Consider the following 17,150-nt stretch of genomic DNA (forward strand, 5'->3'; position numbering starts at 1 on the left):
GTGCGGTCCGGCTCGCGCGTCCCGTTGCTAAGGGCGGGAGCGGCGGCGCCATGGACGGGTCCGAACCACAGGGGCGGGAGGAGGGAGCCGGCCCCGGGCAGGTGGGTCCGGGCAGTCCCCGAGCTGGTTCCGTCCTTCCCCGGCAGCTGTGGGGCTGAGTTCCCCGTCCTGGACCCACGGAACCTCTGTTTGCCCCGCCGAACCTCTGCTTTCCCCGCGGAGCCGCCTCACACCTCGGCTGAGGCGCGGCGGCTGCTGCTGAGGGGACGGGAGGGCTCGGGCTGCGGTGAGGGAGCAGTGAGGGGATTTCGGGGAAAGGTTTGGGTTTTGTAGAGGTTATGGCTCTTAGTTCGAATTTTATTTTGGTGAAAGCAGCGTAAATGCACGTTTTTTGGATCTGCGCTGATGTTGTCTCCGACTTTTCAATCCCTTCTTCATGCTTTTGGGTTTTCTGCTCACCCCCTGTGGCAAAAGAGATGTTTGAGATGTGTAAAGAAACATCATTCCTACAAGAGGTTTGAAATGTGTAAAGAAACATCGTCCCTAAAAAGAGAGCTTTGAAATGTGTAAAGAAACATCACTCCTTGGCAAAGGACTTCAGTCCTGAAGTTTGTTTTGTGAGATTTGTTTGAAATTCAACATTTTCTATTGTCAGTGACTTTATTTGCCTGGTTTTGTCTTATTTGAATAACTGTAGGATGGGAAGTCACACATTTCTTTTCTGTATGTTGAAAGCTTTTAATTGGGATTAAATTCTGCTACATAATGCCATGGGTCTTGGCTATGGGTTTGACTTTGATCCTAACTTGCTTTTTAGGTTCCAGATGACTTTCATAAGATTAATGTGAAAAATATGAACTTAAAAGGAAAAGAAAAAGCTATGGACATCAGCAAACTGGAAACACTGGTTGAAAGAGCTGAACTTGGGCTAAGAGTAAGTAAAATGGATCCATAAGATTATCCACTTATTGAGATCCCTGTCAGTACATAGGGCCATGTGTTTATCATCCTGCAAGATCCAGTTTTGATGATAAAATTATGGGATTCACCTGGACTGCTGAGTTAAATAAATACAATATAATGTCCTTTATACCTTTGTCACAGTCTAAGAATTATTTTTTCTCTCTAACAGAAACGTGCTGAAAATGATTTAAATGCTACTGACAGACAAATGTTAAGTATTTTTTCTGCTGATAACAAAGAAGTATCTTCAAAAGAGCCCTCTAAGTGGTAAGTAAACCAGCTGTTTTATTGCAGAAAGTAAACAGAAAAACTGTGGTATCAGAATCTTGTAAAGCAAAGGGAAATATTGGCCCAGATGAGGTTATTTGTTAATTTTAATTTTAGTTTCACTTTAAGTTAAATAATATAAATTAACTGCAGTCCCAAGTAGCTACAGAAACTTTGTTAACTCCTGTGATGATTTTTTTTTCATTAAATACAAATCTAAATAAAAATCCAGTCTTCTGGATCCCACCAGATAGAAGCAGTTTGGGCTTAATAGGTAAAATCCAAGTGAATTTTAAAAACCTCACTGTCTCTTTCTTTCTGAACCAGGGGCCTCCATTTTGGTGCTTCTCAGAAACAGCTGATTTTACCACCAGTACCTGTCGAGCCCACAACTGTCCAGGCATGCAGCAAGTCAGCACTGTCCCTTTCTCAACCTTCACAGGTCTGAAATATCTTATTTACTCTGCCACAGACTACATTAAATAAGGCTGGTGTCTTAGAGGTTACCAGTTGATCCCATAATATTCTGTCTCCACATGGATTTACTTATAATGCACCATCTAGGACTGAAAATATTTTAATAATTCTTGAGGAGATGGTGTGGGCAGAGATGGGATCTTTCTCCCAGTGCTCTTAAAGTCTGTTAGGAAGGACTAAATAAATGGAAATATACATTGGAACAGCATGAGCACAGATATAAATGTTGCTTTTGTTGGAGACTAGAATTGGTTCTTTTTACTTGTGTTTGTGTAAGATATGACAAACTGTGGGAAAGACTTCATGTATAGGGTAGTCCCCTCTGTGATAAATACAGATTTTCTCCTTGAAATCTGCTTTTTTTTCACTGGACTGGTAAATGAAATCCTTGTAAAATCATTTAGAACCTTCTTAAAATGTTTGTGTCTTAAGTATTGTTGCTTGGTTTGTTCTAAGCTGTGAATTTCCACTGGTGAGTTCAGGGTGGTTTCAGCAAACATACTTTAAGAACAAATGAAGGTAATTAGTTGAGCTGAAAAATGCCCAATCTGTGACCATTTGGGGTTATTACTGTTGATATTCAATGGAACTGTGAGTGGGAGCAAACCTTAAGAAGAGGCTCTCTGGTTTTTTTTCCACACAGTATTCCAACCCTTTGCTATATAAATACACTTGTAAGGGGAAAAAAATACTGTCAGAGTTCAGCTAAATTCAGTATTATCTGCTCTTTCAACTCTTCATGTGCACCAATGAGCTGAATTTATAGTGGAGCTCATGCTCTGTCCTGCCTTGACTTTTTCTTTTCATTTCTGGTATCTCTGGCATCTGTTCAGAAATGCATCCCAGTGACACACAGGATAGCCCTAATTTCCCATTATAAAGAAAATGGCAAACAGTGCTGTTCTGCCAGCTGTTCCATATGCCCAGCATGCCAACATAAAAAGCTTTTATTATCAAATAGTTGTGAAATCCAGCTGGGAATTGATCACCTACAATTCCTTACTTCCTGTCTTTTCCTTACTTGTAGCTATAAACAATTTTGGGTTCGCTTTTTCAAGAATTCCTTTCCACTCAAAGGAGACGTTGGAGAACTGACTATTTCTGTGCTTGCAGACAGTATTTTTGCTTTAAGAAACCAATGTTTCAACTCTTAGTGGTTCTGAGAGAAATTAATAAATCACACAGTGATATTTTTGTGCTCTGCAGTCCCTGCTACACTGTGGGAGGATAGAAATGGAGCAGAAGTTGTGCTCGTGGTAGTCAGGAGGAAACCAGGTTGGAGTCAAATAAGCACAGATGCTATTTTCATACTCGTGTTGCTCAAGTGCTTGTCATATGGGAAATAGCTTGCCCACAGGTGTCAGAATAGGCTCAAAATTATGGTTTATTCACATATACACCATTTCTGAGGCACAGCAGCAGCAGCCAGAGAAGACTCTGCAAATCTACCTGGCAGGGGAATTGTGACACACTGTCTTCAGCCCCTTATCTTCCCTTCACTATGTGTTTTAATTGGATTTCTTGTTCTAAGAAAGCATAAGAACCAAAAAGAAGTGTTTTACTTGTGCAGGAATTGCAAACCTCTGTATAGCAGTAGCTGAAAGGAGCCTTTCATCCATAACTGGTAGGTACAGAAGTTCAGGGGGGTTAAATTTAATAAATTTTAATAACTGCTGAGCCAAAAACACCTGAACTGATGCTTGTGCAGCTTTGGGTTTGTTTGGTTTTCCTAAAGGTTTCTTCTTTCTGTGACATTCTGAATACCCAGAAGTTCTCTTGCCATTAATAGGGTTAAAGATGTAAAGGAAAAGATGTTTCTAGGGGGCTCTAGAATATGTATTCTCGACAGGAGAAGCTGGCAAAGTAACTTTTATCAGTTTTTTGGGTTTTTTTAAATATCAATTCTCATTATCCTGAGTGGAATCTGCCACTCCAGCATTGACCATGTCACTGTCAGTCTGAGGGGGGAGTCTGCACTCTGCAATATCTCCTATTTTAATTGAGAAGGTACTCAGTTTTCTCCCAATTCTTGTTTAATAGCACAAGCAGTTTCCTTTCTGTACAGTGCTGTGTTACAGTAATAAAATAAATACCACAAAATCACTGATGAGGTGAAAATTGAACTTTCTGTCTCTGTGCAGCCATGTGGGTAAAAGAGTAATTGGCTTGGATAATAACTTTTGTTCTTACAACCTCAAATCTAAATGAGCATCTAGTTGATACATCTGCTTGTAATTACTATCAAAAGAAGAGGATATATTGTGCAAATAAATGAATTAAACCATTTTTAGTGCTTTCACAAAGTAATACAGTATTTTAATAGTTCAGATATGCAGCTAATGATTCTTAGACATCTTATGGCATATTTTCTTTTTACTACAAGTAGAATTCTCAAAATTATGTTTGTGATTCAAGTATCAGGAGAGAGTTATGTATAAATGTATTTAGTTGGATCTTGCTTTTTGGTTTTCCTGTATCCATGTAGTGGGAATTAAACACTGCTAGGAATTAAACACCAGCTCCTCTGAATTCCTATTACTCTGCTTTCTTTTTTGGTGATACTTCAGTTTCTACCACTTAAATATTCCTCCTTGTTCAGCACTGTTGGATGCACTCTAGTTAGCAACTTCAGTGCAGTAGAAGTGCTGGGAGATACTGCTACACCTGATACAGATCCAGGTGTAAATTAGAGCATGTGTATTAACAAGAAACAAAATATTTTTCAACTCAAGAGGCTTCTCCTCTACTAAAAATAAATGTCCCAACTTCTGGCTTTTTGTAGGAAAACTATGTGCTCTGGATACTTCTTAAAACAAGGAGCTTTAAAAACTCTCTTTTTCTGTCCATCAGGATTTAACTAAATTTTTATTAGCAAAATAGTTGAATCCATTCCATTCAGATAACACAGTACATTAAGAAGCTACTAGGTTTTAATTCTTACTCCTATAAGGATAGGAGGAGTTAATAGGAGTTAATTCTTACTCCTATAAGGATATTTTATTCCTCATTTACACCTGTAACACCCTCCCACTGAACATTGCATTAACTAATTAACCCATGTTATTCAAGTGAATCAAACCTGATTGTGCTTTCCACTCAAAGTTTTACTCCAAGGTGCAGGAATTTGGAAATTTCAGTGCATGCAGTGAAATTAATTGAACCAATTTTGCCCTAAGTGTGTATGTGGGTAGTAGCTGTGTGCTTTGCCAAGTTGTCCATCTGATCAAAATGAATCTTCATTGTTTGCCCAGTTCTCTGTGGCTTGTCAGATAACATGACTTTGTTATGATCATTTTGCAAATTTATCTATGTTATCCTGCCCTAAACATTGCTGTCCTGGTGTAGTTATTTTAAGAATGTGCATATTATGTGTTTCAGCATCAGCTGGAAATGGATATGAAGATAATGCTTGACCTGGAGAGCATAAATAATAAAGCTGTTTTAAAACAGCAAAACTCTGAGACCAGGCTGCCACTTATAACTAAGAAAAAATCAGCTTCTGTAAGTAACTCATATTATCTTGTGGGCTTACTATATGCATTACTTTTCACTATTGAAGTTAACAAATATCAGATCTAAATTAAAAAAAAAACCACAATTCAGCTCTAGGTTTAAAAAAAGAAAAAGGCAACTTAAGTTAAAAGTACCTCATGAGTTTCTACTTTGACATTGGTATGTAATGTTCAGATCATTTTAAGTGACAATACTGAAGAAAACAAACCTGCAGCATAAAAGGTTTAAGCAAAATTACACATGGGAATGTGCATGGAAAATAATCTCAGTAAAACTAGGCAGTGAATATAAACAAACTGGTGCTTGGGGAGCTTAGGATTTGACCCAAAGATCAAGGAAGAAGTAAAAGGTTTTGCTGACAAGAAGGAATTTTCAGTTGTTTCTTCTATGGCCATTTCTTAAAAGGACAAAAACACATTCTGTCTTCAAATGATAACAGGATTGTCAGGAGTGAGTGAAAAATTGCTGACACTGAGCAGAAATCAGTGTCACAGAATCCAAAAACCAGAGGTTATCCTGACAGAGAATCAGAATCCTACAATGTAGGTGTCATTTATATTTTACTCTTCTGATGTGGTCTACTTCTTGGCTTACAGTGGAATGTGAGGGACAGATTCAGATCCTTCCTTTCCATATGGAGATATTTCCATCTCTTGTAGATCCCAAGTGCACTCCCTGTCAAGCTTTAAGGTATTCTGAAGAGCAGCTTTTCTTTTATCTCTAGTCAAGCTGTGTTCCTGAGCTGAGGCTGAGCACTTCTGCAACACTCTCCTCAGAGTACCCTGGCTGGCACCCATCACATCCCCCTTCTCATCCCTTTTCTGATCTGACAGTGTTCAAGTTTTGATTCTTCCAAATTCCTGTTCTGCAACTGCTGCTCCTCTTAAAACAAATGAACAAGACAATTTCTCCACAAAGTATGCTTAAAAAAAAATGCAATAGGCACAGGCAGCCTTCCAGAGATCAATCACATGGACAGATTCTGCACAGCACTGTTGTCCAAATGAAAGGATATGCCCAGTAGTCTCACACAAGGATGCTCATCTATGATTTAATTTATGTAATAGAAGCATGATGCAGCAAGCCCAGTGCTGGAAGGGACATCCTAAGCTTTGAACAGCATAAACAGAACCTGTGAATGGCACTGTTGTAAGCTGCCACATATAAAGAATGATTTTTGTAAGCTGTTGGGCAGACAAAGAGGTGATTTGTCTAACCCTGTGATATAGAGTTAATTAGAAAAAAGCATCATGGCTAATAGCTTTTTAGAACCCCTCTAATACACTTGCAGAGAGGAATATTATACTACTGCAGAGAGCCATGTGTTTTACCTCTCTCACTCAAACACACTGACCAGAGAATACTTCTTAATGTTGGATTAAATTACAAACATTTAGTGTAAATTAGCCAAGCTCTCTGGCACATATTTACAGATTCTAAGGGATCCTTTATAACAGGGAGATGGGCTGATAAAACAAGTAGGTATTTCTTATCTCTAATTTATTCCACAGCATTTACTGAAGCCAATGCTTTTTGGAAGTTTTGGAGTCCTGTGACACAATCTGCGTTTTGAAATGTTCTGGCTTTGCTGGGGGTGAAATCTCACTACTGAGACTGTGAATTAAGGCACTTTTGTTAAATGTGATTTACACCAGCACTTAAAGGATTGAGAGGTACAGATCACCAACAGCAGCTGAAATAAACTGATGTGTAGTTGCAGGACTGAAATGATATGGTTTTTAGTTTTGAAAAAAATATCTGAAGTATCTAGAAGAACCAAGTTAGGTGCTACCTACCCTGTTTTTACTCATCAGCCATTAGAGGGCAATATTTGTACATCCACATGCAGGCACACAGACACAGATATACACGTGTACATGCCCTACATATGTACATAAGTTCAAAGATTATCTCCCAGAAAAATGGCTGGCAGAAGGACTCTCATTGAAGTAAATTAAAAACTAATTACTTGGTTAACTGCGTTCAGGTTTTTTTTTTTTTTCCAAGAGTTTTCAGCATCTGAGTTTTCAAGGAGAGCTGAGCATTTAAAAATGTGATGAGATTAAAAGCACTCTGGCTTTTGAGGGGAGTGGATAGGTCAAGCACAAATCTACACGGAATTATTTTTACTTTGCCATTTGAGTAGTTTGAAAAATTATTAGTCAGGATCTCATTGTTTCTGGAAAAATGTCTTCTTGCTCTTGAGGTATTACAAAGTTGCTGACGTTGGATTTTGAGACAGAAACTAAGAACAATTAATTATTGCCCTTTTGTACCTTTTTGGGTCTGATAAGCACTAATGCTTCATCCTCTGTAAAGTTCTGTAGTTATCTTAAAATGAGGACTGTAATTCTGTTTGAAACACCATGGGCAGTCTGGGCATCATTTTTATCTCGTAGGATATATCTGGATAAGAAATGAAACATGATGAGCAGATAATTATTAATTATGTATACTTCCCATGGAGTATCTAGCAGAACAAACTAATCTGAAGTGCAGCAAAAATAATTCTGACAAACTGCAGCAATGTAGAAAAGATTCACAGCTAAACCTTTCATTTTCCTGGGTCTGATGTTCTTTAATAGAATTATACTGGCACTTTTTGGTCCTTGCTTTCTTATAACTGTATATTACACTGCAAACTTAGGAGCCTTTTAATTTATTCATGAGGTAGAATTTAATATGGTGATGATTTCTAGCCTTTTATGAGTTGCCTCTTTACAGTGTGGCTCTAATGGGGGTGGCAGTGATTCTGTGTTGTGGTGGGGTGGGTTTTTTAAGCTAACTTAGTTCAGCACAACCATTCTAATCATATCCTCAGTTATTTTTTATTTTCAGTACTTGCATCATGCTCATCTGATAATCTACTCATTTCCAAAACTCATGTGAGGTAAAGCAGAGCACTTCTTCTCTTTTCAAGTAACTAGAAGAAAATCTGTTTAAGAAAAACAGGTCTTTTGGTCCCCTCAAAACTTGATTGTGTTTTAAACTTATGCATAGGGCTAGAATTACAGTCAAAGCAAAATATGGCTGTGGTAGCAGAATGAGACTTAAACAGCTAAATGTTACATTACAGTAAATCAAAAGAAGCTTTTTTGCCTTTGTTTTAGGGTAAGCAATCAGAATAACCAGCCCAGAGAATTAATAAAATCTTCTTGTCACTGAAAATAAAAAGGAAATAATTGGTGAGAGAGAGTTAAGTTAACAGATGACTATAGTCAGCATCCTTTCAACCTAGAAATGGGAATGTGAAGGTCACCCCCATCTCAGATGACAAACGTAGAACATTTTGTTGGTAAACAAATTAATCTTTTGAAAGGTCACCATTTGTTTTAAGTTTTTATCCAGTTCTTGTCATCTGGAATTGGAGATTGACTGTCATTTTGCTAGGCAGGGGTGCAGCTGAAGCTGCTGAAGCTGTTTCTGTACCTATCAGCATTCCTTGACAAAACTCAGTGCCTGATTGGGATGCTATGGGCTGCTGGTTTACAGCTGTCTCCGGACAGGAATGGGAGCCCACCCCTGAATTCCAATAAGTTGTCCTGCATATTGTGCCTCCTGTAAGCTGGCCCTTTGCCCACAAGTAAAATGTATTGTAGTTCAAGCCAGCAATTATCTTCCTTACTTCCTTCTGTGCTGCTTCTGTTGCCTTTTTCAAAAAGCAGATGTGGGATTCACCCAAGTTCTCCCTCTATTCTCTCTTGCACCTGTTATGGCAGAGTTTTGATGGAGGGAAGATTCTGGAAGAACTAGCAGTAGGGCATCAGAGAGCAAAGCTTCATTTTTCAAGCACATGGAAAATTGACATTTCAAAACCATCTCTGGTTACTTTAAAAGCTTAGAGTAGGTAAGAAGAATGTGTAAGACCTGCTGCTGAAGATGCCTAATTGCTCCATATTTAAGGTTTTATGTTGGGCTTGCCATTTAAATGGGATCTTATTTTCTGTAGATAAAAACCTAAGGCAAATAATATGCATGTTTATATGAGTGTTACCTCTAAGAGAAATTGTATTAATCAGGAGATAGATAAAATGCTGGACTGTGTAAATTGGAATGGGAGGGACAAATTTCAATCTTCTATTCAGTTTTGCTATGAAGAAATCTCCTTAAATAAAAAGACAGTCAGAAAAACAGTTCATATTTTGTCTTCTACAGAAATTTGGACAAATTAGCTGACTTCAGAGTAGTTCCACCAACACTGGCAGGAATTTGCCCTTTACTTTCAGTAATTTGGCATGGACTTCACATGCTGGTTCTTACTGGACAACCAAACTTAGGTTATTTGAAACCAGAGTTAAACACTTCCTTTATTTACTATTTATTATTAAGTTTATTTGGCTTATTCCCAATAGAAACTGACAGATGATGGAAGTGTGAGTGAAACTATTTTGTTGTGCTCTTGCTTTGCTGCTCAGGCTGTCAATTGCAGGTTCTGTTCATTTGTAACCACTTGCAGGACAGACCCATTGAAGCTTCTCTGTTTCCTTCCATATAGGCATGAAAATTCTTTCTGAATTAATTACCAGAGCAGCTTTGCATCTAGGTTTATCTCAGCTATGCTTTCCTAGCTTGCTTGTATAATATCATGATCAGCTGGCTAAAGTCAAGAGAAGTAATACTTCCCTTTTCTTGCCTGTTCACAAAGCTTGCTAACCTGTTGTAGAAAAAAATAAATTAGATTAGTCTAACAAATTTGATCTTGACAGGCTCAAGTTGCTCAGTAATTTGTTATATTCCAGGCATTTATAACTAGCTTGTTAGGTTATTTGTTTAAGAAGTTTACCAAGCATGGTAGTTAAATCAATAGGGCTAGACTTGGAGCATATCCTTTGAAGACAGGCAGTGATAAATGAAGAACATTGATTTATCAGCCAGGGATGTTTTTGCTTCTTTCTGGGGTGTTTTATCTGTGAAGAGAGTTCCAGTTTCCCATAGATTTGCCTCCTACAAGCTCCTACCTGCCACTTTCCTGAGCACACATAACCTTGGCTCCACTGATTGTATTTTCCCATGCTTCCTCCTTCCTTTCCTAGGGATTATGAACAACAGCTCTTGATAGGAACTTCTTAAAAACTATGAAGGTAGATGGCAATTTGGAGAGAACAATCATTAAAGGATAGATTACTTTGTTGCATACCTTTCCCACCATTACTATCCAGCTCTGTGGTTTGCTGATATTTACTGACCAAATCTCATCTGTCTCATCTTCCTGCTTGATAAACTGTAGTTCTGATGCCTGACAGTACTCATCTTTTCTCTGTATTCAATACTAGTCTCTGTTTTTTTACTAGGAGAAAAGATATGTATAAACATTTTTTAAAATACATCCTACTTAAATATTGCTGTCAGGGTAAAAAGAAAACAAACAGAGAAGGAATGGAAACTCCCTGTGGTGTTACAAAAGCCCTATTTAAAATGAAGCAAAAAGAAAAGAAAAAAAATCAAGTGGGAGAGGTTTATCCACAGGAGAAAAACACTTTAGAAAGGGTAATAGAATTGTTTTTCTCATGAACCAGGTTAATTACACTCAGAAGCACTTGAAATGAAAAAACAGTTTTTCAGCACACTCCAAGCATATTTTTAGGCAAGTAATCCTTAGTCTGCACTGCAAATTACCTCCTCCCTTCCAGCCCTATAAATCTGTACTATAAAAGTACCTGGGATGAAGCAGGCTGTGTGCTGACTTGCTGAATCATAACCTTGATAACAAACTCCACCAGAAGACATGATTTGTGCAGTTAAATTTTGGATGTTCCAGTAGTGGTTGCTTGGGCTCTGCTGGAGGGGGAGGCACAGGAGGTGCCTACAAATTAGTTTTATATAGGGTGTGATCCTTTGCTTCCCTGCTGCTTTGGGTCTGTCCCCACTTTAAACATTAAAATGCTGGTTAGGAGCTGCCAGGTCTGGAATCTGTGGTATTCAGTTCAATAAATTTAGTGTTTATGCCATAAAAGCTACAGGTGTGAGTAAAGATTTTAAATCCCACTGAGATAAGCAGATGGTAGTCTTCTCCAAACCTCTGAAAAGGATGCAAGCTTTTAAATATCTTTTTAAGTCACCAATTAATTGTAATAAAACTATATAATGATCAGCAAGTAAACATTTAATTGCAGTATTTATTATTATTTTTAAAGTCTGATTGTTGCAGTTGGATTGGTTTGATTTTAGTGAAAATAACTGCTGTCAAAATTTGCTTTGATTTCTTTCTGAGGTCTTGGAGAGGGCAGTTAGCAGCAAACAGGATGCTGGAAGAAGGGTGTCCAGACTACATGGAATTTTTGGAGTTAACCTGTTTGGATTGGGTCTGTAGATCCACTATGATGCCTGTACTGTGTAATTAAGTGAACTGGGCACTGGGCAGTGTAAATGAGAGCTGAAATCACATTATAGCTGCATCTCTCCTTATTTTAATGTGACACCTGCCATGGACTGTATAGAAATTAAAGGGTACAGCAAAGAAGTTTTAAGTTTCTATCTCCAGCTTAAAAAACCAAATAAAAAAACCAAACAAGAAAACCTCTAGGCTGCTTCTGAACTCATCCACCACCTGAACTGCTTTTCTTTGTAGCTTATTACATCTCTATGAACATAAATGAAATACATATGGTTCATAGTGCTGTTTATCATAACAAAACTCCTGGGATTCAAAGTAGGATAAAGCTGAGCATGAGGAAAATCAGTGCTGCTTTACAGCTACAATAGCAATAGCCTGAGAAAGGAGACACTCTTTAATTAAATTTCTTTCAGTTTACAGATTTTTGTTGTGTCCTCAACAAACTGCTGGGGCTGAGAGTCAGTCAAAAAGTGTGGTTTATTATTCCCTTTTCTCAGTATCAAGCCACTTATCTGCCAGCTGATATAAAGTTAATCTTTGTTATGTGCTTATTGCTATTTTCTTGGAACACAAGGGCATGAAGATTCATACATCTAGATCCCTTAAAGCATAATGCTTCATAATGGCCACAACTAAAATGAGTGCCTGTGATTTCCCTGAAAGAGTCTCTATTATGATAAAGCATATATATAGTTTCTATCTCCCTAATGTCTCTTCTGGACAGTGCTATTATACAAATTGGGAGGAAAAATTATAATAGTTTATTTTGATTTGTCTCATTTTGCTATTAGGTTTATAAGCAGTTCTTTAGAACTGCCTTTCCCTGTCTCTAAAGGTGGTGGTTGATGTTACTCACTAATTATGATACAAGGGTGCTCGAAGACCCAGATCAGGGCCTGTTGGATCCTATTTTGCTCCATGCTGTACCCAAGCATGGTAATTAATCATTAAACCCAAATATTTTAAACCAGAAAGTCCCAGTGTGCTCTGTAGAAGAAGTAAATGCCATTTTTCCCATTTTGCAGATCCACCAGTATTTCCTAGCAGAATTTTACATAGTTACTGTTATTTAAGGTAGTTTATCAATCATAATGATAAAAATTTTACCTAGATTTCCAAAGATCAGTTGACAGAGTCAGGTTTGTTTCACCAATGTTAATTTTTCCTTTTGCTTCATAAAACATCTGAGTTTATTTAAGTTGAATCTTCCAAGTCTCTTGTGATTTAGCAGTTTTCTAGCACCAGCCAGGTGAGAGAAAACAACACAATCTTCTGCTGGTGGTCAAGTGAGAGATCTCTGTGGTGTTCCCTGCCATGAAGCTGCATGTTCTGTAAATGCTTTAAACCCACTGAATATCCAGCTCTGTGTCTTTAGGAGATGAGTACAACCCCCATTACAAACCCAGTAATCTGTGTGTTCCTCCTCAGAAAGAAACTGAAGATACTGAGCAGATTGGAGAGAGAAAAACATGATGACAACATTTTAATATTTATAATACTGAAGGTGGCCACGTATTTTTTTTCCTGTGTGTGTGATACTAAACTTGGCAGTAAGATAGAGGATATCACTGTCCCAAAGTGATGTGTGTCACTGCTTGAATTCCTGGCACTCAGATCCAGCAGGTTCTAGTTTTTCAGGCAAGCACAGGTTAGTTGGGGAACTCAGGGAGCTTTAATCCCTACATCAGCACAGACAGAGTGGCACATGTTTCCTTATCAGTTATCAAAGCTGTGTCATTCCCTGCTGTCCTTGAGGAACCCTGAAACTTCCAAAGTCTGTGATGCTTCTGTTCCCTGATTTGTGAGGAGTTTCACATATTTTAATTCCATTGGTTCTTTTGTTGGCAAAAATTTGTTTACATATTTGAAAGTATTTCCTTTCTGGTACCTTGCTTCTCTATTTTGTATATTTAAAGACTCTTCTGTTAAAAAAATACTATGTTTACACTACATTCATTGCAACTGAGAAAACTTTGTGGTTCCTTTCTCAGCTAGCACACTGATTTTTGCATAGCAGAAGTCACAAGACCTCAATCAGGTTTAATGAACTTCAAATTATGAAACTAATGACAGTAGACAATATCGTAACATAGTCATAAGTAGTAAAAGTAATGCTTGTACTGTTACATTATTAAATCTTAATGAAGCTATTCATACAGAAATTGATTGTTGCAGGAGTAGAAAAATGTGGCTTCACAAATCCAGGATTTGTCTTTGTTAAAAAAAGATTCTGTCTCTTCCTAGGTGTGCAGTCTGAAGGTAGTGAAAGACCAGACAGTTGGAGACCCTTGGAATTTGCCTGTCTCTCACCACATGGATTCTCCCTTACCCCTCTTGGAGGAAGACACAACAAAAGGTGAGTGCCAGAAGTGCCCAGGTGTGGGCTACACAGCAGTGGTGTTTGCTGTTAGCAGCAGGGACCTGGTAATCACATTTTCTGGCACCTCAAAACTTGTAAGAATTGTGATTTGCAAAGAAATCAACTTACACCATTTATTTCAGCAACCACTCCATATTCAGGATCACATTGTGCTTTACAAGAGTTAATATTCAGCCATTTTGCATATTAAGTTTCTGCTGTACAAGTGTAGAATTCCCTCTCAGAATCAGCCCCCTTAGAGAATCTTTCATGCATTTGTCAGTTTTTACAGGCTAAGCTCACCTTCCTTGAAGGTAAAATAATATTGAAAGATACAGTAAAAGAAAACTGCAGCTTTTGGAGGCTTGATTTGAAATTGGAAGAACTTGGCTCTGTCTTTGTTTAATTGTTTCTTTACTGCTACTAATTCTTTTTCTTTCATTGCTAGAATATAAATATAGATTTTTCAGTAATGTCATCATCTTGTAGGTGTCCGGAGCCCAAGTGAACACAGCCTTATCCCTCCAGCAGTAAAGATAACTCTCCAGACACCTCCTGTTTTGTCCAAAGCAGCTCCTTTCCATGAATTCCCCAAGCAGCACAAGAAGTTGGCTGTAGGTGAGCACAAAAGGTGGATAACAATCATCAGCTGCACCTCCAATTTCACTTCCATGCCCTTATTTTATCTCACAAGGAAACAGCTGTGTAGGGAGCTCAAATTCCTATACCAATCCCTCAAGATGTATGTGACCACTCTGTGTCTTCCAACTGAACAAGAGTCAAGAGTTTTTTAATCCCTAAGAGGATTTGCTCCCTGTTTACTTCTGAAATCCTGCTCAGGTCCTGTCTGCACATTTCCACTTCTAAGCACCTGAATCTGAGGATCAGACCACTGATGTGTTAGTAGAAAGCCAGTGTTACTGGAAGTCATGACTTAAGTGACTTACAAGCATCTATTTTGCCAGTATGATTAAATGAATGATTACTAATAAGTGAATATACTCTGGGCAGTGGGATTCTGATGTCTCCAAGTGTACTCCAAGCTCTTGTTGCTACAGCTGCTTGTGGGATATGAGAGCAGGAGTGAAAAAAGCATCATGAGCAAAATGAAAAGTGGGCTCAGGAGCAACTCTATCAATTTGGAAGGTTCTTTTAATGAAAAGAGGTGATGGAAAACTGAAATTAAATATGGAGTAACCTGGAAGTGTAAATGTTCATGCTTTGACATTATATATATACCATTTGCTGGCATATTAGATTAAAACTGAAAATTGTAGCCATGAGAGCAAACTGGAGCATGCCAGTGCCTGCTGGTAGATGGTTGAGTATCAACTTGATGCTGGTTTTCTAACAGGGAAGCTTCCAATGATTTTTTTTCCTTTGAAACAGGAGAGATTAGGAGTAGAGTGAATCCTGAGAACACCATCACCTTCCCAAACTCCAAGGAAGCAATTTATGGCACGTGTTCCTCTGGCAAAGGTAATATTGCATCACTCCCATCCAGCACCTCCATAGCTTCAGCAAGGAAATTGAAGCCAGTGTGGATGTATCCAGCTCAACAGCTGGAATCTGAGCTGCAGATTCCTCCTCAGACACAGGTATTTAGAGAGTGAGGATAATGAGGGGTTTATTCATGCTTTTAATACTGTCTGCACCAGAAAATGGTTCAGGAAGTGACTGTAAATCACTGAACTGATACAGGAGAGTTTGAGCCAAATCTAATAAGTGATAAACATTGAAGCAAAATAGGAAATATTCCATATATTGCCAGTTTCTGCTTTCTCAAGTCTTCTATTTAAATTTGTCTGGTTTTTTTCACAGACTCTTCAAAAAATAAGCCTAGAAAGGATGTGATGAGGTTATCTGGTCCTCCAGGCAGAATTACATGTACCTGTAATATTGCAGACAGATGTTTTTCTAACCTGTTCTGAAAACTTTTGGTGATAGCAACTTCACAGTCTCCCTAGGCCATCTGTTCCAGTGCTTAACTAACTATCTTTACTGTTATAAAAGAGTTTTTAAATGTCTCATCTAAATCTTCTTCACTGCAGTTAAACAAATGTAGTGTTTCCCTTTATATTTACAGAGGACTATAGGAGAGTTTGACCTTGACTGCTTAATGCTTGCTGATTGTTCTTGATCCCCCTGGAAAAGGGACATTTCTTTCTTTTTATGGCTAATTATTGTGTTTCACAGCAAGCTGTCTGGAGTTTTGCTTGATCTTTCCAGATTTTTTTTTTTTAATTTTGTGCCGTTGAGGAGATCTGGAAATCAAAGATAAAGCAAAAACCTTAGTGGTGATCAATGTGTTGTTAACTTAAATAATAATTACCTGGAAGTAGTGCACTTAGACTGAAAATCACAGCTAAAGAGTTGCTGCCTGAAGTTGCCAGGAAATATGGAACTAATAAATTAAGAGGAATATTGTTTTACCCCATTTGCACTCCTAGGGCAGGGTCTTTTAGCCCTTTTCCTGGGCTAGATGGAGGCAGTCTCAGTGGAAGAATGCAGCTACTTTCTGCTTGTAGTCCCACGAGTCTCTGTAGAGCTTATTTTTTTCCATTTGGTGTAAACCAAGCATGGTTCCTCAGTGCAGTTAATGTCTTTCTGTGGAAAAAACTCTCACCATCTTGCCTGACCTCTGAGGTCTTTGCTTGGCAAGGAGTTTCAGGGTAAATCTGGGCTACATTTTGTGGTTATGATGGCTGTAAATCAGTGTGAGTGTGTTTCAAATGCATAAATCCCCACAATTAAGTTGTAAAGAGTACGACAGCAGTGTGTGTGCTGACCACTTCTGGACAATCAGTGGCAATTACTCTTCATCTGGGGCTCTTCTTTTTCCCACAGCCCCCCCAAATGTCTCCATCTCAGTCCTTCCAGGATCCACGCTTGGATTGCCACCTTGCTGTTTACCATGGCACCATAGACCAGAAGGCTCCAGGCTTTCTGGCATTCAAAGAACATTACAGTTTATCCTGGGGCAGCATTGTCATTTTTTTGGAACATGCAGAAAAGCTTCTCAAGGATTATGCTGTACCATTGGCTACCATAAACTGTAAAAAGCTGGCGGAAGTGGCATCAGGCTTTCAGCTGAATGAGAATCCCACCAAAAGTGACATTCTGTCAGTGATAAAGAATCAATCAGCTGTGGAAAAGATCTTAAATCGACCTGGCCAGAGATACAAAGGCCAAGGGGGGACTGAAATGGCTGCTCTGAAGATCCAAGCGGCGTGGAGG

General features: G+C 38.5%; 2 protein-coding genes across 2 annotated transcripts in view; both read left to right on the forward strand.

The window, feature by feature from the left end:
• The first annotated feature begins 210 nt into the window (after positions 1 to 210).
• On the forward strand, positions 211 to 15,526 carry LOC115598804 (IQ domain-containing protein H-like). The gene is made up of 7 exons (XM_030456660.1): positions 211 to 286; positions 818 to 934; positions 1,133 to 1,230; positions 1,558 to 1,672; positions 13,799 to 13,910; positions 14,403 to 14,531; positions 15,303 to 15,526. The coding sequence occupies exons 2-7, from the start codon at positions 854 to 856 to the stop codon at positions 15,524 to 15,526; spliced, it is 759 nt and encodes a 252-aa protein (XP_030312520.1). The 5' UTR covers positions 211 to 286; positions 818 to 853.
• A 1,238-nt stretch (positions 15,527 to 16,764) lies between these two features.
• The window catches only part of LOC103536034 (IQ domain-containing protein H), a 45,024-nt gene continuing 44,638 nt past the window's right edge, over positions 16,765 to 17,150 (forward strand). The window contains exon 1 of the mRNA XM_030457157.1: positions 16,765 to 17,150. This exon is cut by the window's right edge and continues 162 nt beyond it. Coding sequence (XP_030313017.1) covers positions 16,770 to 17,150 — 381 coding nt within the window. The 5' untranslated portion in view covers positions 16,765 to 16,769.

This window comes from Calypte anna, chromosome 10 (assembly GCF_003957555.1).
Source record: "Calypte anna isolate BGI_N300 chromosome 10, bCalAnn1_v1.p, whole genome shotgun sequence".
NCBI classification, from domain to species: Eukaryota; Metazoa; Chordata; class Aves; order Apodiformes; family Trochilidae; genus Calypte; species Calypte anna.